The sequence below is a fragment of the Haplochromis burtoni genome, unplaced genomic scaffold (assembly GCF_018398535.1).
Source record: "Haplochromis burtoni strain Fernald_Lab_line unplaced genomic scaffold, NCSU_Asbu1 Contig_385, whole genome shotgun sequence".
Classification (NCBI taxonomy): domain Eukaryota; kingdom Metazoa; phylum Chordata; class Actinopteri; order Cichliformes; family Cichlidae; genus Haplochromis; species Haplochromis burtoni.
In genome coordinates, this window is record NW_024582746.1 from 22,691 (window position 1) to 49,660 (window position 26,970).

General features: G+C 40.8%; 4 protein-coding genes across 7 annotated transcripts in view; 1 reads left to right on the plus strand and 3 right to left on the minus strand.

Annotated features, from left to right (window-relative positions):
- The window catches only part of LOC102292742 (angiopoietin-related protein 5), a 14,313-nt gene extending 8,100 nt beyond the window's left edge, over nucleotides 1-6,213 (minus strand). Inside the window, exons 1-2 of one of the 3 annotated variants that reach the window (XM_014340657.2) lie at nucleotides 5,758-6,213; nucleotides 5,651-5,674 (exon numbers count right to left, since the gene is read on the minus strand). In XM_014340657.2, coding sequence (XP_014196143.1) covers nucleotides 5,651-5,662 — 12 coding nt within the window. In that variant the 5' untranslated portion in view covers nucleotides 5,663-5,674; nucleotides 5,758-6,213. The remainder of the gene's footprint in view (nucleotides 1-5,650; nucleotides 5,675-5,757) is intronic. The other 2 variants (XM_005944074.3, XM_014340658.2) reach the window with 2 other exon arrangements.
- A 1,199-nt stretch (nucleotides 6,214-7,412) lies between these two features.
- selenoo2 (selenoprotein O2) lies at nucleotides 7,413-14,778 on the minus strand. Of its 2 annotated transcripts, XM_042212658.1 has the most exons (11): nucleotides 14,049-14,777; nucleotides 12,919-13,122; nucleotides 12,635-12,812; nucleotides 12,409-12,539; nucleotides 12,008-12,285; nucleotides 11,773-11,906; nucleotides 11,552-11,583; nucleotides 11,150-11,335; nucleotides 8,375-8,531; nucleotides 7,912-8,103; nucleotides 7,413-7,822 (listed from the first exon to the last, which is right to left on the minus strand). In XM_042212658.1, exons 1-10 carry the CDS (start codon nucleotides 14,480-14,482, stop codon nucleotides 7,936-7,938), a joined length of 1,902 nt encoding a protein of 633 aa, XP_042068592.1. In that variant the 5' UTR covers nucleotides 14,483-14,777; the 3' UTR covers nucleotides 7,413-7,822; nucleotides 7,912-7,935. The 2 variants fall into 2 exon arrangements, with proteins under 2 accessions (XP_042068592.1, XP_014196140.2); XM_014340654.2 differs by lacking the exon at nucleotides 11,552-11,583 and having other exon boundaries at nucleotides 11,744-11,906; nucleotides 14,049-14,778.
- On the plus strand, nucleotides 14,213-23,499 carry LOC102293738 (zinc finger protein 11). The gene is made up of 9 exons (XM_042212657.1): nucleotides 14,213-14,439; nucleotides 15,857-16,059; nucleotides 16,197-16,295; nucleotides 16,407-16,499; nucleotides 16,814-16,924; nucleotides 19,539-19,662; nucleotides 19,758-20,859; nucleotides 21,074-21,126; nucleotides 22,110-23,499. Exons 2-9 carry the CDS (start codon nucleotides 15,910-15,912, stop codon nucleotides 23,375-23,377), a joined length of 3,000 nt encoding a protein of 999 aa, XP_042068591.1. The 5' UTR covers nucleotides 14,213-14,439; nucleotides 15,857-15,909; the 3' UTR covers nucleotides 23,378-23,499.
- apex1 (APEX nuclease (multifunctional DNA repair enzyme) 1) lies at nucleotides 23,496-26,859 on the minus strand. Its single transcript, XM_005944077.2, has 5 exons — nucleotides 26,731-26,859; nucleotides 25,383-25,511; nucleotides 25,109-25,272; nucleotides 24,835-25,027; nucleotides 23,496-24,460 (listed from the first exon to the last, which is right to left on the minus strand). The coding sequence occupies exons 2-5, from the start codon at nucleotides 25,438-25,440 to the stop codon at nucleotides 23,946-23,948; spliced, it is 930 nt and encodes a 309-aa protein (XP_005944139.1). The 5' UTR covers nucleotides 25,441-25,511; nucleotides 26,731-26,859; the 3' UTR covers nucleotides 23,496-23,945.
- Between the last annotated feature and the right edge of the window lie 111 nt (nucleotides 26,860-26,970).

The window sequence follows — 26,970 nt, forward strand, 5'->3', positions numbered from 1 at the left end:
CCTCCCACCGTCCAAAGACATGCAGCTTGTGGGGATAGGTTAATTGGATAATCCAAATTGTCACTAGGTGTGAATGTGCAAATGAATGTGAGTGCGAATGGTTGTTCGTCCCTGTGTGTTAGCCTTGCGACAGACTGGCGACCTGTCCAGGGTGTACCCCGCCTCTCGCCCTATGACAGCTGGGATAGGCTCCAGCGCCCCCTGCGACCCTGAAAAGGATAAGCGGAAGTGAATGGATGGATGGATGGATGCTCGGGTTCAGACCAGGGAGGCCATTCCTCCCAATCATGCTGTCGTTACCCACGTGAGCATTGAAGTCTCCCAGGAGGACAACAGAGTCTCCAGGTGGAGCACCTTCCAGCAATTGATTAAAGCAAAAATGAAAGCTTTCACGTAATGTCAAAATTGAAAAGCTTCGATTTTTGAGTTCATATATTTGTTTATCTGACTCAGAGGAGTCAGTGCCTTACCAATCATGAACCTCACTGCACGTCACTGATGTGAGTTATGAAACATTGCTTAATCACTTATCTGGATTATGTGTTAATATTTTTGACTTTGTTTTGTAAAGAGGTTCAAAGGAACCAAAATAGGAAACTTCCCTCATATTGAGTTCTTATCTCCACCAGAATCCCAACGTTGATGTTCGACGGGAATGCATTCTGAAAGCTGTCTGTGTCTACTTAAATGAAAAGCCAGATAACCTGTTCAAGGAATTCTTGGTAAGTTAAAAACGGAACGATCAGTTATTTTCCTTTTTTTAATTTGGGATTGGAAATGGAAGGTGGACTTACTTGTCCATATGTATATGTAATTAACTTATCTTTTTCTTTTATTTTTATTTATGTGGATCTTGGAGCAAGCAGAGAAACAGAGAAGCTGACTTTGGGAGTCTATGTTGTCAGACATGAAGGAGCAAGCTCTGCAGATACACCTTAGGACATTGGTGTCATCGTAGAAGGATGCACTGTGCAGCAAGCTCTCAGTGATGTGGCAAAGGGTTGTGCCCTCCTGCTTGGACTAATCTACACTCTAAATCTGAGCATTTGAATTTCTTCAGAAGGTACTGATGGAGTTTGATGGGAACAACCTATCCATGAAGGTGCAGGTTCTGAAAAACAAACTGCTTGAGTTTGAGCAGCCTGCACTCTATAGTTCTATAGAGGACACTGAACTTCTGCAAGGCCTTTCACTTTTCTGCGTTCTTTGTTCTTGGACCTTTACCAACATCCAACTACACTGAAAAAAACTGCTCCTAACTTTGGACTTCAGTTTAAGTTTTGAAGCAAAGGTTATTTTTCTAAATATGGACAAAAATGACACTAAAGTAATTTCTCCCTGCTGTTTGCAGGGCTGTATTGTGGGCTTTTCATTGTAGCCCAATCAAGTTTACATTAAGTCATGTTAATGTTAAAAGGGCGATCAAGAGTTGGGAGTTCGCCTTGTAATCGGAAGGTTGCCGGTTCGAGCCCCGGCTTGGACAGTCTCGGTCGTTGTGTCTTTGGGCAAGACACTTCACCCGTAGCCTACTGGTGGCGCCAGTGTCCGGCAGCCTCGCCTCTGTCAGTGCGCCCCAGGGTGGGTGGCTGTGGCTACAATGTAGCTGCCATCACCTGTGTGTGAATGGGTGGATGACTGGATATGTAAAGCGCTTTGGGGTCCTTAGGGACTAGTAAAGCGCTATACAAATACAGGCCATTTACCATTTAAAAATGTTGGAATCACAACACTTTCCAGTTTTAATCATTTCAGTTTAACATGACATTCTTTATCTTGTCTTCCTGCGCTTAAAATGCACTTGAATACATGTAAAGATTGTTTAGGAAAAAAGATCTAGAAGCATTAGAATTGCTCAAAGTGTGCTTCAACAAGTTTTACACAAAGTGTTATTAAAGTTAGGTTAACTGAATAAACTTGTGTTCGATTTTTTAAATTTACAAACTTAAATAGAGTAAGTTGCAATTCTGTTAAAGTGATTTAATCCTATAGTTTCAGTAGAGCGTGTTTTGGGTGAGTAGATTTATCAGATTCACTTAAAATTTGTTGTTCAAATTAAATATATCATACATTTTATATTTCACTAACACAGTTGTGTGGAACCGGTTGACATAACTGGGTGGAGTAAATACAACATTTTATTTCTTAGAGTGTATAGAAAAACATATTATAGCTCCCATATCAACAGCCATAAAAGAGGGGTGGCCATTCTTATGGCGAACAATGTGTCATTCGAACTCTTTAAAGAAATAAAAGATAAAGAAGGATGGTACATTATTGTAAAGGGCAAAACCTTAAATAGTGTCTTGACTTTTGTCTGTATATATGCACCACCAAATAGTCCCAAATCATTCTTTAAAGATCTTTTTGACCTAATCTCAGTGGAGGCAGAGGGAATTTGTATTTGTGCAGGGGACTTCAACTTGAATTATAATTTGGACACGACTAGTCAAACTAGATGCAAAACACATATAAGCAGACACTTAAACTTGACACTTGAGGAAACGGGACTGGTGGATGTCTGGAGATTACTGCACCCTTCACAAAGGGACTACACACATTACTCAATTCCACACTCAGTGCACACCCAGATTGATTATTTTCAAATGCAAAAGGAAGAATGTCACAGAGTGTTAGACTGTAGAATCGGGGTAGCGGATGTCTCAGGCCATAATGCGATTTTTTTAAACAATTCAGTTGGACTCACTTTCAAGGAACACGGTTTGGCACCTTAATGTTGGGCTTCTGAATAATTTTAAAAGAAAAAAAATGTTTTTTAAAAGAGCTGGAACAAATCTTCAAGACTAAAAAGGACACCATAACACAGAAATAAATTTTAGAGGTTAAAATACAAATAGAAAATTTATTGAATCAGGAAGCAGAAAGAAAGGCAAGATATTTGAAACTAAATTATTATGAGATAGGCCCTAAATCTGCCAAATTATTAGCTCGCAGACTGCGAAAACAACAGATAGATACAGCAATACACAAAATTAGAAACCCTATAACTCAAAAGTTGGAAACTAAACCGGAAGAAATAGAAAACATTTTCAACAATTACTACCAAAATCTCTATCTGCAAGAAGGAAATGTAGATGTACAATCAATGAAAAACATTTTGTACTCCCTAGATCTACCTACCATCGGGAAAAACCAAAACGAAGTACTTACTAAGGAAATCACAGTAGAAGAACTGAATAAGGCAATCAGTAGACTGAAAGCCAACAAAACCCCAGGCAGTGACGGGTTCCCCGCAGAATGGTAAAGGTATTTCGGGAGAAGCTTAACCCTATATCCTGCTAAGAACTCTGAATTGGACATTAAAGAATGGCCAGATACCCCCATCGTGGAATGATGCTATCGTATCTTTGATCCCCAAGGAAGGAAAGGAAGGATGTAATATTGTATCTGAGGGACTTGAACACCTCCCTTCCTAAGCTTCTGGAAGTAATAGCAGAATTTCATGAATGCTCGGGATATAAACTAAACATCGCAAAAACACAAAAGATTCACTTCAATTATGTACCGAGCAAAGAAATTAAAGAAGGCTTTAATATCAATTGGAAAACTAAAAAAATCAAATATTTGGGTGTCTTCATAACAAGAAGCCCAGCTTCATTGTACATCCATCCATCCATCCATCCATCCATCCATCTTCATCCGCTTTAGCCGAGGCCGGGTCGTGGGGGCAGCAGCCTAAGTAAAGAGGCCCAGACCTCCCTCTCCCCAGCCACCTCCTCCAGCTTATCCGGGGGAATACCAAGGCGTTCCCAGGCCAGCCGAGAGATATAATCTCTCCAGCGTGTCCTGGGTCTGCCCCGGGGCCTCCTTCTGGTGGGACAGCTTGGAGGAGGTGTACAGTTCATTGTACAGTTCAAATTATTTTCCGATCACGGATGATATTAGAAAAGACTTGGAGAGGTGGTCAACATACCCATTGGACTTTAGCAGCAGAATAAATGTGATAAAAATGAATATAATGCCAAGGCTGCTGTACATTTTCCAGGCACTGCCGGTTGAAATCCCATCTCAACAGTTCGAGGCCTGGAATAAAATGTTGTCGATATTCGTATGGGGAGGCAAAAAAGGCAAGAATACGCTTCTCCACCCTGCAGTTGCCAAAGGACAAAGGGGGTGCCCAACCTTAAATTATATTTCCAGGCAGCACAATTACCCTTTATGCCTATGGTGTGATAATTCATACACTGCAAAGTGGAAACAGATTGAGACACAAGATAGCACAGACTATAATGTCCAGACACTGTTAGGAGAAAATACCTTAACTGACATTATTAAGTCAAAACTCGATCCCATATCCCAGTTTTCATTACAAATGTGGTACTCTACTGTCAAACATTTAAAACTGCAAAATGGCCAGAGGAAGTTGAGATGGATAGCCTTGGACAAGAGTTTTAAACCAGGACAATATGACTGCTCTCTGTTTTATTACCAAAAAGGACAAAGTTAGGAGCTTTCAAGAGCTTAAGGACATGTTTGAATTGGAAAACCAGGATTTTTTTCGATATCTACAACTTCAAGATTATTACAATAAAGAGATAGCTGAAGCTGAGATGATTAACCCTCTAATTGAAACATTGTGCGACGCCTACCAGCAGAAAACTACTAAACTAGCATCCAAATTATGCTCTAATTTGATGAAGAATCAAAGATTTACCTCTTTATATGTAAAGACAAAATGGGAACAGGAACTAAAACTATCAATTACAGATGAAACATGGTACCAGTTATGGGGTTCACTTCAAACGTCTACAAATCCCCTACAGTGACGGGAATTTAATTGGAAATGTCTTATTAGGTTTTTTATCACTCCTCACATTAGGAGTAAGCAGTTGGGCATACAGCAGCCTTGTTGGCAAAACTGTGGTGAAATGGCAGCTAACCACTCCCATATCTTTTGGTTTTGTTCTAAAATTAACCCATTCTGGAAAACAGTGAATGATACCTTACAAAAAGTCTTTGGTTACAAGGTCCCTGAGGATTGTACTGCTTTATTTTTAGGAAATATTGATGATAGAGTTAAATGAGAGGACTTATATTTAACTAAGATTCTTCTTACTGCAGCAAGAAAAGCCATTACCAGGCTGTGGCTTAAGCCTGAGGCCCCAACTTTCCTTCACTGGACAAACATAATTCAAAAAGTATACATAATGGAAAATTTAACTTTCGCATTGCGACTGAAACTACAGCTCTTTACTCAGAACTGGAAGAAGTGGTCAATGTTTATCATTTCTGATGCAAGAATTGACTTTACTCTCTGAGAACTGTCTCTTATCTGGAAACCATAACAACGACATGTAGTCCTGTGGATTTTTATGGATGTAACTTTTATTGTTATTATTAATATTATTATTATATGTGTGCTTTATCTTTATCTACCTGCATATAATCTGTACGAGGGGTTCAGTGGCGGAAAACCAATATTACTGTCCTTTATGTGTACAAACGTTCTAATCTCTACAAATTTTCAACATGAAGGTTTTGGTTTCACATAGGAATCTTAAATTTTATTTTAGTTTATGATCAAATTCTAACTAAGAAACAAAATGCTAATAAAAAGAGATTTGCAAAAAAAACAAAAACAAAAAAAACATTACCTTGTATGTATGTGTGTGACTGTCCTTTTTATTCTTACCTTTGTCCACATGATTGCTGGGAACTGATAAGGAAGCAAAGAAAAGAAAGAGCTGTTATGTAACCAAGCTCTTTTGCCTTTCAAACTTTAAACACTAAAGTTTGTACCTGTAAAAAATGTTTAACCTTTACTATAATCCTCCTTTAGAGTATCAGCCCACAGTTTGAGTTTCATTCTCATCAGTATATCCTCAGTAATAGCAACAGCACCATCGTAGCCAAATGTTTGCACCAACAGATCCACAGTGCCTGTTCTGTCCATCCCATCAACCCGAGACTTTGGAATGTGTGTGAATCCTTTCAAGTAATGTGCTTGAGCACATTACTTGAAAGGTACCAGTGGAAAGTCCTGAGTTGCTCGTCGACCATTTCTTCCAAAATCCCAAGAAGCAGCTCTGGAACACGGGCCATAGTTACATGTCGTGTAATTAGTTGCACTGCTTGTGTCCATCCTCTGCTTGAGTTCAAATGCAGAAGCACTTTCAGTTTTGAGTTCATCTAGTCTGCTGTTGTTGTTGTCGTCTCACCCACTTCCTGCTGACCTCACAGTCATGTAATCAGATAGAAACTGCTCTCACTGCACACAGTTAAGAGCCGGGTGTTTACTGTAAGTGCTTTACCCCTGCCCTTTCTGCCTATTTTTCATAGAAGTCAGTACAGTATATGGAAGAACAGGTTCAGCTAGTCCACTGAAGGTGGTTGTATGTGGATTTGGGGGTTTCTTACAGTAATAAAGTAATAATAATGTAAAGTAAAAGACAAGATGCCTTTTTATAAAGTGCTTTGTACAAATAAATGTGACTCACATTATAAATTTATGAAAGACATCAGGTAAGATTTCACTTTATTGTTGTCAGAAAAGTTGAATCTGACCTGATTGTTATAAGCCTTACCTTATATACCTTATAATATAAAGTGCCTTGGGGCGACTGTTTTTGTAATTTGGTGGCATAAAATTCAATTCAATTCAATTGAGAAGTGTGTTTGTGTGTGTGTGATTAGTCCCAGCTGTGTTTCCCTCCTGGTCCTCATTCCTATGCTTGTGATTATTTTTACATTTGTCTTATATAAATATGATTAAATAAATCCTACTTTATTGAAAAACTGGCTATACCATGATTTGATGACTGAAAAAGGAACTCCCTTTATCTACTTGTTGTGCTCCATTATCCCTAGAATCTAGGGATCTCAAAGTCTTTGAGGGCTGGTGTCCTGCAACTTCTCCATGTGTCCCTGTTGCAGCACTTCTGAATATAATTGGTAGGGTCATTAGCAAGACTCAATAGAACTTGACTGCATGCTGAGGTGGCAATTTAGTCATTTGATTCATGTTACAGCAGCGCATAAGTGAATGAACATGCTGCAATAAAAGTACTTTTAGAAGTACATTTTTCCAAACACTTACATTTACTTCAATTTACTTGAGTAGGGTTAGGGGTTGCCACTTCAAAACATGCAGTCAGGTTCTATACTCTTGCTAATGACCTACTAATTTTATTCAGAAGTTTTGCAACATGAAAACACATGAAAAAGTTGCAGGACACCAGCCCTCAAGGATTGGACTTTGAGACCCCTGCCCTAGATGGTATGTAACTAAATCACACTGACTTTCTTACTAACGGTCATCTATCTGTATTGCTATTACTATTTCTGAGTAAATGTAAGACATGTACATGATTATAGTGAACAAATGATAAAAAAATAAACACATTTGAGAAATTACAAAATAATTAGGAATGAAATGCTGTAAAGTATACAGGCTATTATTTGCAAATGATTTATTGGGACTTTAATTAACAGGTCTAAAATCATGTTATTTAACAAACAATATATTGTTATTAACTAATACCCACAAATTCTCACATGCTTATGCCACTAATCATATCATGTTCAGCAATTTAAACTTCTTCATTTTGTTACTATTAAGCTATATCCTGATGTTCATTTGTGTTTCAAGCCCAGGCAGATCATTGTGTGACTGGTAGCCTGAGCCATCATACTTCATCAGCAGTGACGTTTCTGTTTGTCTATTTTTTAGTCTTTTCATCAGACACATTTGCACACTGAAATAAAAGTGTGTGATCACACAAATACCAAACTAATTGCACAACAATGAACACCAGAACACAGAGGACTGCATCACATCCTCCTAACAGGAAGCAGGAAATACAGTCTGAGAAGAAAATGGAAAATAAGTGAGTTGTTGATAACAAAATGGCAACAACAGATATCATTTGCTTGTAAAATTGCTGTCCTACAGACCTTCCTCCACCTGCCTCGGAGGCTTTACGAGGATCATGTGACACAAACTGTTTGTGCCCAGGCTGGAGGCTTCCCGTCATATGCGACATCAAGCTCCGCCCCACTGTGCTCCATCTCACCACATCCATCAGGTCCAAACAAAGTTTCAGGATCAGAATATGGTTTCTTGAGAACTTTGAGAACCCTAACAATCTGCAGGACACATTGATAATAACCTTTAAATGACCTGTAACTGGAGGTACAATAAGTTCACTCAAAGAAATGAAACAGCTGCTAGACATGCAACAAGGCAGGTGATGACTGAAACATGTTTTTCTCCACCTAGTGACGGACTCAATTTAACTGACTTGTACTCACTTCAATTAATTCCAACAATAATGCTGAGGTAAACAAGCACTTCAATGAGAAATTCACTACTTAAGGACTACATTAAAGTTTCATGAAAAAAAAAAAGTTGCCTAACCTCAGAGAAGTCTCCTTTTTCTGCAGCTTGAATTGCATTCTGAGCAATGTAATTGCGTAAGACCACACGGGGGTTGATGCCGTTCATCACTTTGAGTCGCTCCTTTATGATAACAGGTAAGTCACTTGTGCTATCACACTCCCGTCCTAAACGCATCCTGAGATTTAAACACATAAAAAAGCAAGATGGTAGAAAAATGATGGGGGTAAAACAGATATTCCTGCTGATTCATACAATCTGAAACATTGTGTAAATAAGCATGAACAGATATTTAGCTAGGCAGCACTGTGGTGCGGTGTTTGCATGTACTATTTATATGTGGCTTCTTTCCAGTACTTTAGCTTCCTTTCATGGTCCCAAGACATACATGTTTGGTTAAACTGGCAATTCTAAATTTCCCTTAGGTGTGAATGTGAGCCCAGGTGGTTGCCAGTCTCTCTGTGTGAGCTCTGCAAGAGACTGGAAACCTGTTCAGGATGTACTCAGCCTTTCACAGCTCCAGCCACCTTACAGCCCTGAACTGGATAAGCAGAAAAAGCTTTTTGTTTCATATTGGATGGATGGATAGATAGATAAATCACGGCCTTGCTATATTGGTCCATTTGATCGACCTTTGTTGTTACTATTTATTTTATTTTCAGTTGTTACAAACGGGACAGACATGTCTGGGGGATAGGAAAGGGAGAAAGAAAGAAAGATGAAGGAAAAGGAAAAACAGAGGGGAAGAGGGACAGTGAGAAAGGACACTTAAAAAGAAAGAAAATCTCCCGGATCACCTGTTGAGAGAAAAAAAAAGACAGAAAACATGCAAAAAAAAAAAAAAAAAAAAAAAAAAAAAAAAAAAAAAAAAAAAAAAAAAAGCGCAACATAATAAACACAACACCATCCATCCATCTCCATCTTTATCCGCTTTATCCGGGGCCGGGTCGCGGGGGCAGCAGCCTAAGTAAAGAGGCCCAGACCTCCCTCTCCCCAGCCACCTCCTCCAGCTTATCCGGGGGAATACCAAGGCGTTCCCAGGCCAGCCGAGAGATATAATCTCTCCAGCGTGTCCTGGATCTGACCCGGGGCCTCCTCCCGGTGGGACATGCAGCGAACAACGCACCCAGGAGGCATCCTTGTCAGATTCCCGAACCACCTCAGCTGGCTCCTTTCGATGTGGAGCAGCAGCTGCTCTACTCTGAGCCCCTCCCAGATGGCCGAACTTCTCACCCTATCTCTAAGGGAGAGGCCACACAACACCATCGCATTAATCTAGCTAAGTGTAAATAACAGTAAATACTAAATATTGAATGTTGTTTTGCAGCACGCAGGACCAACAGCACAATGTGCTTTGAGGTAGCAGCCAAGAAAGGTGTAGTTTGTGTCTATGAACAGTGCACACCTGTGTGCACACCTGTGTGGATGACTGCGCTTGTATTCAAAAGGTTTCTCCATGTAATGATCTGCTAGATGGTGTAGGGAGACATAGCCCCGTCCCCCAGGGCATCAAGCAGGCATGGAGGAGATCCAGCCAGTACATACCTGAGCAGCCAGCCCCAGACACCAAGAACCACCAACATTTTAATAAATAAATAATAAATTAAAATAAAAAAAATAATGCTGTTCCATCCCAGCGGTGCTGAAGGTAGTCAGGCCATTAATGGCAAAGGAATGGGCTATCTGAGTCCGGCTCTGGAGGTCATCCATTCAAGGCCTTGACATAACCCCTCTCCCATAAGTGCACAGCAGGACTGTATGTGCCACGCCTGAGGGCATCAGCAACCAGCAGGGAGTGTGGTGAGGGGAGATAGGCCTCCATACTTTGGAGGGCCTGAGATGTTCCCAGAGAGGTGCAGTCTGAGACCCGACCTGACATATAGACACAGACAAACAGGCACACACAGACACAAATGTGCATTCCCATCCTCATGCACACATATACAAACACTTGGCACTCGCCCAACGTAAAAACAGACACAAATACATATTGCACACACAATCACACTCCCCAAACATACTCTATACCCCAGGTCCAGGTACCCTCGCCCCCAGAGGGGGAAACCACACCCAGGAGACCCAGGAGGTGTTACCCTTTCCCCTGGGGTGGAGGCAAGCAGACTGCCCCCAGCTCCGCAGCAGCAGGGAGGCCTCACATCCCAGACCCCAATTGGACAGCTAACACCTTCTCCCAGCCCATCCGCCCCAATGGATAATAGAGAACGGGGGTGTGTGAAGATGTGTGCTGCCCACAATATAAAATGAGTTGGATGTGGAGCAGCAGTCCCCAACCCCCAGGCTATGGACCGGTACTGGTGCGTGAGTCGTTTGGTACCGGGCCACGAAAGTTGAGGCTCAGGTGTAAAATTCATGGTTTTTATCATTTTTATTGTTAACTGTGTTTCCCTGGGTCTTTTCCTGTGTGTTATGAAAAAAAATATTTTTTTTTGGTTTTATACTGGTTTTATTTTGTTGTATTTATCCGCTACACCTTAAAGGCCGGTCTGTGAAAATATTGCTGAACATAAACCGGTCCATGGTGCAAAAAAGGTTAGAGACCGCTGATGTAGAGTACAACAATTATTCTTTTGTTTTGCATCTTCTTTTCAGTTTTTCTGGTAAACATTCATCAGCGATGCTATTCCAACAAATCAGAGTGCAACACAATCAATCACAAGTACCCTCAGTGCTCTTGCAGATTGGGGGATCTAGGGACCAAATCAGTTTTTCAATTAATGTGCTGCACCAGCCGCTTTTGTAGAAGCCATAAAAAAAAATCTGGCTTTCTTTTCATACCTGTATCGACCAATCCAGTGGATCCAGTCATCACGTTGCTTCCTTTTAAGGTCATCTTGGTTGGTCTCGACGAGCTCCTTGAGTCGGCCCAATAATTCAAGCTGTTCGGTCATACCTGGGCTGTCTGCCACCATCCCATACATGAGTGGATTGGTTTGTGCCAGAGACAGGATCATTGCCAGTTCACTAAAAAGAGACATGGTTATGTTTAAAGTTCATTTTAACCCTGGGGTCAAATTTGACCCCATGGTTTCCCTAGAAAACCAATGGGGTCGGCTCTGACCCCATGGGTTCTCCAGGGTTAAGTCCACCTCTAGTGCTTCTTGGTTTTTCCATATATACATATTAGAGTCTTCCACAATATACCCATTTAAAATACCAGAAAACTTAGATTTAACTTACAGATTATCCTGGTAAGATTGGCTCCCGAATTGCTAGCATATAAAAAAGAAGAACAGATGTAACGATTTGAAACTACAGTGGTAAGCAAGGATTCGAGTAACATTGGGAGTATATGGTGGGCAATTGGCAGATCTTATACACATGTTCTGGTTGTTCTATGAAAAGAACATCAGCCACCATACACCCCCTCACCGATCTTCCATTGTTGGCTTATTAGCCACCTTTAGCTCCTCAATAGAGGCACACTGCTCTAGGATGAGGTCCACCACTGAGCCCACAGTGGCTCTCTCACTATCGCCCTCTTCAGGCCAGGGGACACGACCCAGCAAGCGGAAGGTGTTTGTGAAATCGGCACCTGGAAGGCATAATACCAAGGCACAATGGTGACAGAGTGAGAGGGAGAGGACATATAGGTAGCTTAATGATTAGGCTTCCAAGAATCCTTTTTTTTTTTACCTGTGTTGTGCATGACACGCAACAGATCTGATACAAGCTCTCGGTCCTCTACCTCTTCTATTCTTACAAGGCCCAGCTTTTTCCTCATGATAGATAGGTAGAACGCCTTATACGTGGGCATGAATTCATCCAGGACGGCTCCTGCCTCTGCTGGATCAAGCTCAGAGCCCAACGCCTCAGCTAGGCGAGCCAGGTTCCAGCGGCACACAGATGGCTGTGCTTGGTACGAGTAGCGCCTCTTTTTGTCTGAGGCATTGCTGACAAAGTCTGGATCAAATCTGACACACAGAAAGACGGTCATCATGTATCATATAATACAAGCACAGAATGTAATTTTCAGTTACTATGTCTCCAAACACTGCAGAGTTAGACTGTAAGGCTTCTAACTCTCCGCTGCATACCTCTCCATGAAGCCAAAGGGGCCATAGTCCAGGGTAAGACCCAGGATGCTCATGTTGTCTGTGTTAAGGACACCATGGCAAAAGCCAACACACTGCCACTGGGCCACTAGCCTAGCAGTTTGCGTCATCACCTGAAAATAAACAGAAACTGAAAACTGACACACCAGCATGGAATGAACAAACCTAAACGGAGAGTAAAACACGTGAAATTTTTGTTAGTTCTCACCGCTCTGAAAAAAGCCAAATTCCTGTCTTTCCGGATGCTGTGAGCCTGCTGAATTTGAGGATAAAAAGTGCCACCAATATAATCCAGCAGCTGAGCACGGATATCATCCCGCCCGGCACTGGGACCCTGCAGACCTGAGAATTCATCTCGGCCCAGAAAGATTTCAAAAGAGCCAAACCTTCAAAAATGAAAAAAAAGAGAGAAAGAGCCATGATAGCATCTGTTTTTTAAAAACACCATTATTACTTATATTTTTCTCTCTATACTGCTTCCTGTGTGGCAACCTGATGAATGTAGGAGCGACACGAAGGACAACTGAGCAGCGCTCAAGAATGCGTTGGCCATTGTTGAGTGGATCTCTGCTGACATAAAGGTCAGAGGTAACAAGGGATGCTGCACGAGTGCTGGGTATCCCTAAGGCAGCCATGGCCTCGCTGCAAAGGAACTCTCTGATGCTGGAGCGCAGCACCTTCCTGCCATCGCCGTCTCTGAGAAAATCCAAAAATATGTCAGATTATTTAGCTCTCAGTAACCATCAAGTGGCCAAGCTATTTTAGCAACTCAAACAAAGGCTGAGATAATTTATGATCAATTCCAATCAAGTCATAATACTAGCACAATTCTTAAAATCTGAGAGGGGTTTTCCCCCTTAACTTCAGCTGCATCCAATGGTCCTTAAAGGTGATTTTTTTTAAGCTAACTTCATCCACTGGGAAGCCATGGGAAAAAAGTTTTTCTTCGAGTGCTAGAAATGTGGTTAGGAAAGATTGAAAAACTACATCCTTTCGTTATTTATTTACTGATTTATTTTTAATTTGAAGAAAACCTTTTCAAAAGCTCTTTACCCCCAGGTCAGTGTGAAAATAATAATAAATAATGGATTAAGACTGCTGAATTATAGCTACTTTCTTTCTTTTAGTTGACAGTCAGATGTTTGCTGTGCATATAACACTTTTGGAATAGTATGATTATTTCGACCTCTGTTAGAGGGAACTTTCTCTGTTTAACCTCCTTAACATTTAATTGAACACCCCTACACTAATCAAATAAGATGGAAAGGCTGGGTGCGCTTATTTGTAACAGGCACACAGCTATTGAGCAGCATTTAATGTGTGCCAGGCAGTTAATCTCTTAAGCAGCTCTGCCCGGGTGAACGCTTTCACGTGAGCTATACTAATGTTTGCTATGTCACTTACTGAAGTGACCTTATTTATCATTTAGCAAGAAGAAAAACGGTCCCGGATGTATAAATATCAACTTTGTCCATGAGATGAGTCTGTATAATGTTTGAAAACTGAGATTATTCACGTGTTCATTAACCTCCTAAGACCTGAACTCTTGTAGAGCAAAATTTAGTATTTTGGTCTAGACAACCCAAAACGTGGTGTCCACATATGTGGGAAGCAAACAATACCTGGAGTAAGGTGTGACTCCTGCGCCTTTCACCTGAACCTCCCATCTCCCGTGTGCACAAGACTCCACTTCACCGAGATACATCACAGCCCCATCTCCGAGCTGACCCGCAAACAGCCCGAACTGGTGCCCGCTGTAGCAGTGCGCCGCTGGCTCGGAGCCTGGCAACAGCCTGGAGCCACTCATATACTCCGGACCCAGAGGATCGCTGAGCACCTCCTGCGCACTCAGGCCCAGTAGCGAGAGTGCTGACTGTGATAGTGCCACAAAAACAGGTCGGACCAGCGGTTGGAGAGCCCGAATTCGGGAGAAACAAGCCTCTGGCACCACCCGAGACCCGGGTTGGTCCGAGTCATCTATTGGTAGTTTTTTCAATACGGTGTTATTGAAAGGTAAGCGCCCCAGAGCCGACGGAACACACTTAGCAGACTCCATGAAGACGTCGTGCGGCTAAATATGAGCCAGTCATTCATAATCACAGCTGTGTGGTGGTGTCTGGGACTTTGTAATGTCAACGAGTGTGAAATAGCCCCAAGGATTCAGTTCTATGAGGTCTAAATTATGTGTATGAAAATATTAAGTTTAGAAATATAATAATTTGTCATCAGTGTTATTTGTAAAAAAACAAAAAAAAAAACAAGGGGGTGGGGGGCAAAAGAAGTTTATTTGGGGGAACATGGGACGTTATACAAAGAATCTCCAGCAGATGGCGGTAACAAGACGAAGAATGTAACGTAACGTAAAAAAAATATATATATAAAGAAGAAGAAGCCCTTAGCAACAAAAATGCAACGTGTATGATGTAAATATGTGTGTTTTTAATATTCATACGTTTTTCCTCTAGCAGCTCGCTTAATTTAGAAAAGAGCTTCCAGTTGGATAACGACCGCGTTCAGAGCTGTGTCTTCCTCTGGCTGTGTGGGTAGTTGTCAGGCTAACAGCTAATAGCAGCTAATCAAACTTTTCAGCACCGATCCGAGAAGAAGATGGATTCAGGGGTTTTAATGGCCACCTCCAGAGGTCGGTTTGTGGAGGAACACTTAACACACTAAAACACATTTTCTAAACAATTAGGAGCAGGTCACAGTTGGGTTAACGCAGACATTTAGGGATTCGTTCCTAGCAAAATTAGCTTAAGTATACAACATACCTTTGAAATTAGCTCTGTATGCTAGCTTATTGTCTTATTCCTGTGTGCTAAGGTTACCTTGACAAATAATTTTACAGCATGTCTTATGAACGTGAATTCTGAATGTACAGACTAGGTAGCAAACATGGGGGAAATGAAGGTAACGGAGTTTGAGAAACATTGTTGTTGTTGAACATTCACTTGGAGGTTGCATTCAAAAACAAAAAGCTCCAGTAGGTAATGAACGAAAACGCTTTTGCTCACTGTGAACTACAGAATATTATTGTCTAACACCATATTTGTTTTATTGATTATACCGTTTTTTATTATTCAATACAAAAAAATCACATAATGTCTCGGAAGTAACTGTAAATGATAACTTAAAGTTTACATCCCAAAATCATATATATATTTTAGTGTAATGTAATCGTTAACATCACAAGCTAATGTGATTTTCCAATATGGTGTCTATATACAATTTTTGTCCTATTCTCAATTAAATATAAGATGTAAATTATTTGCATAATTACATTTCATTGTTATTAATTAAATTTTACAGGGCATGCAACCTTTTTTTTTTTTTAAAAAAAACAACAAAAAAACTGGATAGTCTGAAACGATGGGCTTTTGGTTAAGCATAAATGGAAGTACAGATTTCAGTGGTTTCTTTTTCTTTACAGGTGACTCATTACCTCTGGCATCACTGCGCCTTCTGGTATCTCCTTTGCAGCTTATGACAGCGTCAATGTGGCAGGTGCTAAAGAAACAGGACGTGATGAACTACTGGAAGGTGGCAGAGTTTGTCTCATTGGTGGTGGATATGGTCCCTGAGCTGCTAATGTGCAAATACAGGACTCAACTGAACCTAGGGTTAAGAGCTAGAGTGAGTACTAATGATAGTTATTTAAAAAAAAATAAGGCTTTAGGCTCATCACCCTCATGGATGCAGATAAACTACATGACTAGTAAACTGTGCTGTGAACAAAGGGCTTTTCTACTTTTTTTCTTCCCCTTAAACAGTATATTCTTGAATTGTGTCGAAATGAAGACCTTGTGAAACCTGAGTTTATCATGCGTTACCTGGACAAGGTTAAATCGTCGCACGCCACCCTGGTAGATGTGAGTGTTTATACACAGATTAAGTTTTCATATTCAGCACACCTGTGTTTGACCCTTAATCCGCTTAGTCATGGCTTTATGAGGAACATAATTTTTATACATGTGTTGCAGATAGAAGCCTCAAAAGAGGATGTTACAGTTACCTTTCTTGAGTTGATTCAGACTCTCCTCAAAGACCCTGAAGAGAGACAAGACTTTTTCACGGTGAGGCAGCATAATTTACAACCCGTTAAACCAAATGCACCCAATTGTGTTATTTGTAGTGACAGTAAATTTCATATGAAGCAGATTTCTGTTGTCATTATTGTTATCAAGCTACAATACACCATGTTCTTTATTGTTTACTGTAATTAAGAATGCATGAATGAAAATGCCATAAAAGATAATAATGATGACAGAAACAAAATATCCAAAATGTATTATTTTTAGGGGTTAAAATGTTAAAATAATATATTACACTGCTGCAGTGTCTGGGTGTGGTTTTTATTTGGGTTCCAGTAACAATGTTTTTATCACAGGAAGTCTTTCCTGCAGAGTTTGGATCTCAGTATGACCGTGATCTGCAGACGCTGTTTTGGGAGTTCTACTGTCGACTGGCTCAACTGCTGCCTGTTCCTGACGTTGAGCAGGTGAGAGGTGTTGTACTGATAAATACAGTGTGTAACAATAAAATTTGTTCAATAAATCACTATGATTTAGTGAGTCACTATATAGGATCATTGTACAAATACTGATGTGGTAATATAAAGGAAGTGTTATATGGAGGTTTCCCACAAAATTACCAAAAAGACCCCACCCCAATTAATTGTATGTTTACAGCTATTTGGTACAGCTCTTAAGTTTAATGCAGTTTAATACAGCATATATGAAGCTTCAGTAATTTGAGTCTTTGATGTCAGAAAGTTGGCAATTCTACTTTGTGTTTATTATTACAGTCATGGTGATAGTGATGTATTGAGATTTTATAGAGATGTGACATTAAGTTGTCTGCCATTTTGGACAATCATGGTGACAATGTAGGATCAAGTGAATAAGGCCCCAGTCACTCAGGCCTAAAGACCAGTCCACAATCATTTTGTAGCCACTGGTCATGAGCAAAAAATGAGTGTTCTTGATAGTGATGTGTCGGTCGCGAACGAAACGGCTCTTAGAGCCGACTCTTTGAAGTGAACGACGCGAGCCGGCACCTTATTGGGAGTCGTGGGGTTTTTTTTTTTCTTTCTCTCACCCTCTCTCTCGCACTTTTTTTCCGCTTCACTCCGCACGCGAGCCTTGTGCTTTGCGCTGGGAAGAGGGGGGAGGGGCAGTAGTTACACTCTCAGTAGCACAGGAACAGAGCGGGAGGGAAAGAGAGCCAGGGACAACAACGTCACATTAGAAAGGTATAGTAATCATCTACAACTATTTTCATTTGCGGATGATAAAGGATTCAGAAAGTTTATTCATGCAGGCCCATATGACAGAGAATGTGCATCTTCTTTTTGTTTTCGTATTTTAATTTATATTTAATTGTGTTGTGGTTTGCAGTGTTTTGTGTTGTTTCACTTTAAATTTGTTTAAAAGGAAAAAGCTGAAAATTTAAATAGTTAAAAGTTGAAATGTGAATAGTTGGTTTTTGTATTATATGATTTATTTATTACATTTTATGTGGAGTGAATAAATAAAAGTATATTTACAGTGGCCCCTAGAGACAAAGCACATACAAACTCCAAAACACGTACAAAACACAACAGAAGTGCTCCAGGATGCTGGGCGCAGTGTTGAGCTTTTGTTACCTAGTGGCTACACAAGCCAGCAAGTACCAACGACCGGCTTTGGTGTGTGGTAGTAACAGGTAAATGAACTTTTTTTTTTATTTGAATATATATGAGTGCTTGTGTATAAATACACAAACAATACACATGTGCTTTCAATTGTGTAATTTAAGTGATCTAGGTAGCTCTGGTTTGGAAGTTCAGTTAATGCTAGAAATGTGTTTTGGAGTTTGTACGTGATTTTTGGAGTTTGTACGTGATTTTTGGAGTTTGTACGTGCTTTGTCTCTAGGGGTCACTGTATATATTTATATATAAATAAAACCACTTTTTTTTCTTTTACATTAGTAATTCTTTTTGTGAAAGAGCCGGTTCTCCAAAAAGAGCCTAAAATCCCATCACTAGTTCCTGACTGGTTGTGTTTGGTTGCTCGAGGTTGATGATAGTTGCTGGGAAAATTGCTGAAGCCTCAGTCAGGCAGAGAGTCATTGGCCCTGTACTATGAAGCAAGTTCGGTATACCCAGGATATATTTATGCCATCTGGCTTCAGATTTTTTTTAAAGATTTTTTTAAAATATTTTTTAATATACAATAACAATAAAAAGGTTATGTACATAAAATCCAAACAACAAAACTGGTTGAAAACCTACAACTTTCTGTCCATGTAGCATTTATTCCAGTAGTCTTTGCACTATATGCTCATGCTCATCAGTTCACAAAATGTGTTTTTTGTCTAACTCTTAAAGGTAAATGGATAAGAGCTCCTTGTATCCTTGTATTTGTCTAACTCGGTGTCTTTGTTTAGCTTTCACTGTGTCAGCATATTTTACTCTGAGCAGTCAGTTTTAGTAAAGTTTCAAGCCCAATGACACAAGAAATTACTGCTAATAAATTATATGTTAAATGAGTCAAAATAAGTTAAAAATGTATTTTTGTTAAAAATATATTATAATAATAATAATATATATTATGAATAATAATAATAATAGTATTATTATTAAAATGCTTCTGCATTCTTAGTCCTAAACCAGTGATGAATCTTACACCTGTTGTAATTTTAGGATCCTGTATGGGTCTGTATTATAGATGTGTAGAAAACTGCAAAAGGTCGAATCAACACGTAACAAATTAATGCTCTTAAATGAAAGCTGTGACCTAATATTTTAAAACCTACTTATTGTAGTGTCACCTGTTATGACATATGGAAAAAGATAAAGTTTGTGATTAATACGAACTACATTATGTCACTGCTAATAATGCCACGTGCATTAGTAACACTGTTTAGGAACTGGTAACTGTCTGCACTTCTGAGGATTTAGGCCTTTTCATTTATTTAATCACTTGTACTAATAATGCCTGAACTACAGTAAAGGCACATTTTACTTGATAATACCAATGGTTCAGGTTGTTTTTAAGCTATTTTTGAAGTTCAAACCTGTGTTTAGGTAATTAATTCAAGTATACTGCATATTTATTACCTTTACCACAGACTGTGTCCTGGCTCAGAGCTGAATCCTCTGCATTGGAGGATTGTGTTCATGCAGTCTGTGAACCTGCAGATCTGAAAAATCTGCTCCAACACCACAAAAACCTTGCGCATTTAGAGCAACATGGTTAGTCACTTCTTGCAATCGCATCAATTGTATTTTACATTTTTGTGCAAACCAGTGGAAGTAACTCATGAATCTACCTCATTCCGTTTGTGCAGTTCCACCTTCAAGTATGGGCGACAGCATCGTTTCCTCACTCTCTGCAGTCCTCCCCAGCAGAGGATCAAAATGTATAGAACAGGCCAACGAGTCAGATCCACCACAGGGTACCAGTGAAGACGCACACACTGTGACATTTGTGGATGACATTGCAGTTGAAATAATCGCAGTGACTGATTATGCAGAGGTTGAATTGGGTCCAAGCACTAATATTGAAGTGCTGATGGGAGAACACTGCTTTGAAGGAAGAGGTGCTAATGCAGTGGCTGAAGATTCATTGGTCACATTTGCTGAAGAGAGAGCCAAGGAAGAGGGGTCAGGTGAAGCAGATGAGAAAGAAAGACAAGAAAAATCAAACGCCCATTCAGAAGTGAACATGGTTGACTCGGCATCCCCTCAGCCTGTAATGCCTGCGGGGCCGCATGACTGCCGTGACTGCGAAAAGAAATTCAAGTTTGCGTCTTCACTAATTGCCCACAGAGTCATCCACACCGGGGAGCGCCCTCATCGTTGCAGCGACTGTGGCCGCTGCTTCTCCTTCAGGCAGTCCCTCGACAGACACCGGCACACACACAAAACTGGGCGCAAGTATAACTGCCTCATCTGCGGAAAGATCTTCAACTCCCTGTCAGCACGCACTGAGCACAAGCAAACGCACATGAAAGACTACGTTTACACCTGCCAGCAGTGCAACAAGACATTTAACTGGGAGCTGTCGCTTGCGAGGCATCTAAAAACTCACACTGATGGGCAGACTGCAGACGTGCCTACAGACCGCTGTGAAGATGGGAAAGACTTTGCGATGGCCGAGGCCAACATCAGTGAGGCTAATGTTGAACTCTCTGAACTGCAGTGCCAGGTGCAGGCAGATGATAACTGCAGCCCAGACGGTGAGCAACATAAGGGCAGAGAGCCTCAGGGTCTCATCTCTGAACCTGACAATGATGTCATTACTCCAGTCAAGGTCCGCACAAGTGGGCGCAAACGCAGACCAACCATGAAGATCCAGCTGATAAATTTACAGAAGCAAATGATGACTAAAAGCAGGAAAGAGATCACGAGTGCAAACCCTCCTCCACTGAAGCCTTTGCCTTTAAGCTGGTAAAAACTTGCTTTTGATGCGTCATGTTTTAGATATGGTTTAGCTAGTTCCTGATTTTGTTGTGGTGGCATGATGCATGCTCTCTGAAACATAACATCCTGTTTTGCTTACACTTTTTATTACAAGTGTAGTTGTACATATGATTGAGTATAAAAATAATGGGAAAGAGGCTGATTAAAATAATTTTTGATTAATGTCTCTTTTCTTTTACAGTGCAGAACACTCATATGGGTCACCTGTGGTCTCGTCGAAGGATGCTAATGAGAGCAAGTGTTCTTTAGCATTTTGGAGTTACTGAATCTTTGCACCATTAATACAAAATCCCAGAGAGAACAATTCATAAATAAGATTGAATAGAAAGTTTATTTATAATATTTATATAATATTATAAATGTCAAAGTATTGATAGATGTAGAAATTATAACTTTATTAAAAACGCAAGCACACTAATAAAGGAATAAAAAAATCCATTAAGAAATTGAAATAGTAAAAGAAAGGGCGATCATAAAATAAAAATCACATAAACGCAAATCTACAAGGGTGTGCATGAGAAGTGATCAAGGAGGTCACTGATTCTGTTAGGATTGGCTCATTGGGCAGGTGATTTCATGGCACAGGGGATCTGACAGCAAAAGCAAGGTCATCTGGAGGTTTATCCTCAACTGTGGAACAACCAGTTCACCTTGTCCTGGTCAATATTCCTGCTGTGTATAGTTATCGGTACAGTCTTAAATTAATTTTAAAAACTGTATATGAAGGTAGGATTGATGAAGCCAGTGCGAAGTCAGGCTGCCACATAATGAACTACTTGGAAACAGGAGAGCTTAGTTTGTTAATGCTAGAAAAAAAATTGAATTACTTTGAATTCCACCTGACCCCCTCAAAGTCAACTTTTTTTAGTATAAGTATTATATTATGACATATCTAATGAAGCTTCGTCACCTTTGAATCATGTCATTCGGTTTACTTTAACTCAAGGGTTATTTATATAGAGCTGTTCAAAACAAGTCACCTCAATATGCTTTATATAACTGTCAAATAGCATTTAGGGTCACAGGCTAGGCGTATCTGTGGCCTCTTATAGTGCATAGCAGTGAAAATAAGCCTGAAGTACCTTATTAAACAACAAAAAATATAAAAGCATGTAACTGTTAAAACACAAAAGTTATAACAATTTATCCAACATTGATTTTGTTTTATTTTTAGTATGTTTTGTTTTTTTTACTCTCATTTATGATCATTTTGTCAGGTTCTGCAGCAGACAGCTCATCGGCTGCTTTCTCCTGTCCTGAGTGCTCCTTCCATCACTCAGAACAAGCACAGGATCAGCAGCACATCTATGACGTTCACTCCATTGAGATCACTGAGGACAAGTCAGTTCTTCAGGCACTCACAGATGAAGAGGGAAATTTTAGTTGTGCAGACTGCGAGAAAAGCTTCAGGTTCCTTTCCTCACTAAAAGCCCATCAGCGCATCCACACAGGTGAGCAGCCCTTCTCGTGCTCCCAGTGCGGGCGCCATTTCTCTTTCAAACAGTCGCTGGAGAGGCACAAGCAGACACATACCTTGGGACGCCAGTACGAGTGTGTGATCTGCGGGGAAGTCTTCAAGTCCCTGGCTGCTCAGAAAGAGCACAAGAGCACCCACATGGAAAATGGGGAGTACCTGTGTTCAGATTGTGGGCGCGCGTTTACCTGGAAGTCAGCACTGGTGAGGCACCTAAAGACCCACAGCCTGGATGCTGGCAAGTCAGAGGATTCTTACAAATGTCCTCGCTGTGATTTGAGTTTCAGCTGTGCCAGCTACCTCAACAGGCATCTCCAGACTCACCAGGAGGAACGAGTCCATACCTGCAACTGTGGAAAGAGCTTTGCCTACCGAGCAGCTCTTACTGCACACCAGCGTATTCATCAGAAAGAACGGCCACACATGTGCACACAGTGTGGCAAGGGCTTCCTCTACAAGGGAGGTCTTCTGAGCCACATGAAGATCCACTCCAAGGAAATGCCATTCATGTGTTCTTTCTGCGGCAAGAGCTTCAAGAGAGAACGCAACATGAAGAAACACGAGCGCTGCCACACCAGAGAAAACGTTTTCAGCTGCTCACAGTGTGACAAGAGTTTTGTGTACAAGGCAACACTTGTCAGACACGAGCTGACGCATTCAGGTGAGAGGCCGTATCTCTGCTCTGATTGTGGGAAGGGTTTCTTCTCCCATGCCGAGCTTTTGAAGCACGAACGATTCCATACAGGCCACAAGCCCTTCCAGTGTCCCCACTGTGGCAAGAAGTTCACTCAGTCTTGCTACCTTACTATCCATCTGCGTTACCACACCGGAGTCCGACCATACGCCTGCAACGAGTGTGACAAGAGCTTCCTGAGTGCCAACCGCCTGAAAAGACACCAGCGAACACATTCAGGGGAGAAACCTTATGTCTGCGGAGAATGTGGGAAGGGTTTCAGGCAGTCTTATAATCTGAAAATGCATCAGAGGACACACGTCATGAAGTTTCCATAGAAATGATTTTCATTGTATTGACTGCATTTGAATTGTGTTGCAGGTAAAACACACTGACTAGAAGTTTGTGTTTGTCATCTTGGCTTGAATTCCTCAAATAATAAAAGTAACAAGGTACTATAGAAATTCAGTCTTTTATTGGTAAGTGTGGCAACAGAAACTTTAACCAAGGTTTGGGAAAAAAAAATGTTTACAACAAGACACATTATTTTCTTTTAACAGCAGTTGATTCATTTTACACAGTAACAAATATCTGGCAGTTCCTGAAAATTAGCTTACACATTTTGATTATTTAGTGTTGCATTTGTTATAAAATTGTCAAAAGAAATTTGGATCTCATTTAGGGACAGAATTCAGTTACAGGAAGGAAGGGCATTTTATGTAGAGAGGGGGAAAAAAGTACAAGAAAGTATGTCCTAAACTACCAAGCTGAAACGCTGATTTTACTGTAAGAGTGAGTTTGAGCAGCACATAGAGAAGACACCTCAGAGTGACTGGAGTATACAAATTGAAACAGACGTATGAACAGACTGAAGGTTATGCAAAGCCTGTTGAACTCAGAGTGAGCTTACACAGCTATGTGCAGAGTGATAGGGCAGTGGTCGCTCCCCATCGCTTTGTTGCGGATCTTGCTGTCGCACAAGCCCGGCAACAGAGAGGATGACAGCACAAAGTAGTCGAGCCTCCAGCCCACGTTCTTTGAGCGGGCGTTCATCATGTAGGTCCAGAAGGTGTAGGCGTTGGTCTGCTCGGGGTAGAGCTCACGGTAGCTGTCGACAAAACCTGCCGCCAGTAGCTGGCTGAAGCCTTCGCGCTCCTCGGGGGTGAAGCCGGCATTTTTCTTGTTCCCCTTGGGGTTCTTCAGATCGATCTCCTGGTGAGCAACGTTGAGATCTCCACACAGCACCAGGGGCTTCTGCATGTCCAGCTCACTCAGGTACGCCCGGAAGTCCACGTCCCAGGTTTTGCGGTAATCGAGGCGAACCAGGCCTCTGCTAGCGTTTGGCACATATGCCGTCACCAGGTAGAAGCTGGGAAACTCGGCAGTGATGACACGGCCCTCCTTATCGTGCTCTTCTTTGCCTAGAATATTAGTCAAAATTAAGTCAGTTGCTTCACCAGTACTTAAACTGTTTGTATAGGTTTAATGTGTTGGTAAAGCATACTAAAAATGTCTCTGTTGGTTTCATCTAAAATTTTATACTGATAAGGCAAAAACATTAGTTTTTCAAGAGCAGGAATCTGGTAATCACACAATGTGCTCATTATGGGAGGACCTTCTAAACTACCAATGGGGCTTCATGCTAAACAGTCCCTATTTGCTGTTATCCAATAATTATTTCAAATCATTTACTTCAAACATAGAAGATTACACATCTTTAAAATGTTGCTGTACATGTTTTTTGCCATTTCTAGGCACCATAAATAACTAAGCAGAACACAAAGTTCCCCCTTACCAATTCCATAGGTCACTTTGATGGGTTCAGTCTTGCAGAGCATAGCCACCCCACTGTAACCCTCCTTGTCACCTGATGCAGCCCAGTACTTGTGAGGGTACTCAGGCATTGAGGTGATTTCAGCAGGGAGGGCTTTCTCTGCACACTTTGTCTCCTGTAGGCATAAAATGTCTGGATCCTCCTCTCGCACCCACTGGGAAAAGACAAATGTGCTTGTTAGTATCAGTCAGTCTCAAAACTAGCTAATTAATGCTTCTCCAGACAGCAAACTCACATCCAGGCCCTTCTTTTTAACCCAGGCCCTCAGCCCATCCACATTCCACGACGTGATCTTCATGTTTGCGTTGCGTCCGTCTTTGCTGGTCATTTTGTCAGGAGGGTCATCATACAGTATCGGAGCCTCTGGTTCCTTGGCTGCCTTTGCTTTCTTTGAAGGAGCTGTTAAATGAAAGACAAATAGCACAGGGTTGGATAATAGATGATGTTGAAAAATCTATCTATAGTAAAGGAAAAATCCATTTCAGTTCATCAGGGCATGCTGGTAGTACCAGAGGCTGTGTCATTTTCTCCTTCCGCAGCTGCCTCTGCCTTCTTGCCCCTCTTCATACTTGAACTCACTCGGACGGCAAGTACACCTCGCAGACACACAACACGCACACACAACACCACAGGCACCGCTGAAAAACACAACAAGAACCATTTAAGTAATGCATCTGTTCAGTGCACAAAGGTTGAATGCTGCACCAGTATGCAGGACAGACAGGAAGGAATCTCATACATAATAGAAAACAATCTCAACATTGAGGATTTGTTGTGTTTCCACTTTTGTCTTTGTGTACACGTAATCAGCGTTTTAAAATGTAACCCACAGCAGTCTGAAACAATCATCCTGTGTTCTGGATAATTGCAACCAGCTCTTTTCTGAATCAAGACAAATTCAGAAAATCAGCGTTAGTTCAAGTTTTAATTCAAATAAATTAAAACTAGATTGATTTGGCAGAGCATTTATATAAGTTGTTTGGCTGAATACAGAGCTGTAAACATGATTAAGGCCAACAAACTAGAAACGGAAATTAAAGAAAAAAAACAATAGACGGAAGTGGAAAAGGTTTCAACACTGTAAAGGTAGCAGGTACACCAGAGATGTCTTGAAGAAATTTCACCAGTATGACCGGCAGTTGCTGACTTATATTATTATATTCAAAGATGCTCAGGGATACATTCAGAACATTGCGGAGCGTCTTAACTACATCTGAAATGTATTATTAATAAAAGTAACTAATACTGGACAGATGCTGCTGATATCAATGTTTATGTTTGACAGTTAACAATTTGGATAAAATTAAGTCCTATCGCATAAACATACGTAAAACGAAAATAAGCGAACATAAACACAGTGCAGAGGAGCAATAAATACGTACAGTAAGTTTTTCTAGTTCTCTCGGTCTGTATGCCGAGAATTAGACTTACAATGGCCGACTTCAATGTGACTATTTACATCCTAATCACATTTTCTGACAAAGCGGAAGCGAGATGAGCTTTTATTTCAGTGCAAGTCTCTGGTTGAGTGCTTTAAATTCAACACATTGTAGAAATTGGCGACCAGCTGATGTAAAATTAATGCATGCATATAATTTAACAGCAACAGAATGAGCTATTAGGAAGTTTGCCATGTTAAACAACAAGTTTAGCTAACAGCAGACTGTGCTACCGCTAGCCTTTTCTCTCTGACAAAGAAAGCATGCGGCCTACACCGAGAATGAATGGAGAATAAGCAGCCAGCTAACAAGCTTTCCTCCGAGCTTATCTGATTATCAACGAATGCAAATGCGCTGAGAATAATTAGCGTCTTCATTTCAAACACGTTTCGGGGAAAAGACATGCAAATAACCTTACTTGCACTTTCACAACAGGATGTAAAGCCCAGACAACTGCTGCTTCCCAGGCACTCCCCCCCAAACACACACACAACACACGCGCCACAGCACAGCTAAGACTTCTGTCCACGTGCTTTGCTGAACTACTGACTGTCTAAACACATGCCTGAAAATTACCGAGAAAAATTCCACATTTGTATGTCTTCTTGAAAAATAAATACGTACTTGCTGCTGTAATGTACACAATTTATTACCGTGG

Bases quoted from the DNA above. Each gene is read 5' to 3' on its own strand.
- LOC102293738 (XM_042212657.1), top strand. From the start codon at position 15,910: ATGACAGCGTCAATGTGGCAGGTGCTAAAGAAACAGGACGTGATGAAC. The intron at 16,500-16,813 runs GTGAGGCAGCAT...TTTTTATCACAG, and splicing joins AGAGACAAGACTTTTTCACG to GAAGTCTTTCCTGCAGAGTT. The intron at 21,127-22,109 runs GCAAGTGTTCTT...TCATTTTGTCAG, and splicing joins GTCGAAGGATGCTAATGAGA to GTTCTGCAGCAGACAGCTCA.
- apex1 (XM_005944077.2), bottom strand. From the start codon at position 25,440: ATGAAGAGGGGCAAGAAGGCAGAGGCAGCTGCGGAAGGAGAAAATGAC. The intron at 25,273-25,382 runs GTACTACCAGCA...TTCATTTAACAG, and splicing joins AGAAAATGACACAGCCTCTG to CTCCTTCAAAGAAAGCAAAG. The intron at 24,461-24,834 runs GTAAGGGGGAAC...CTAATATTCTAG, and splicing joins CAAAGTGACCTATGGAATTG to GCAAAGAAGAGCACGATAAG.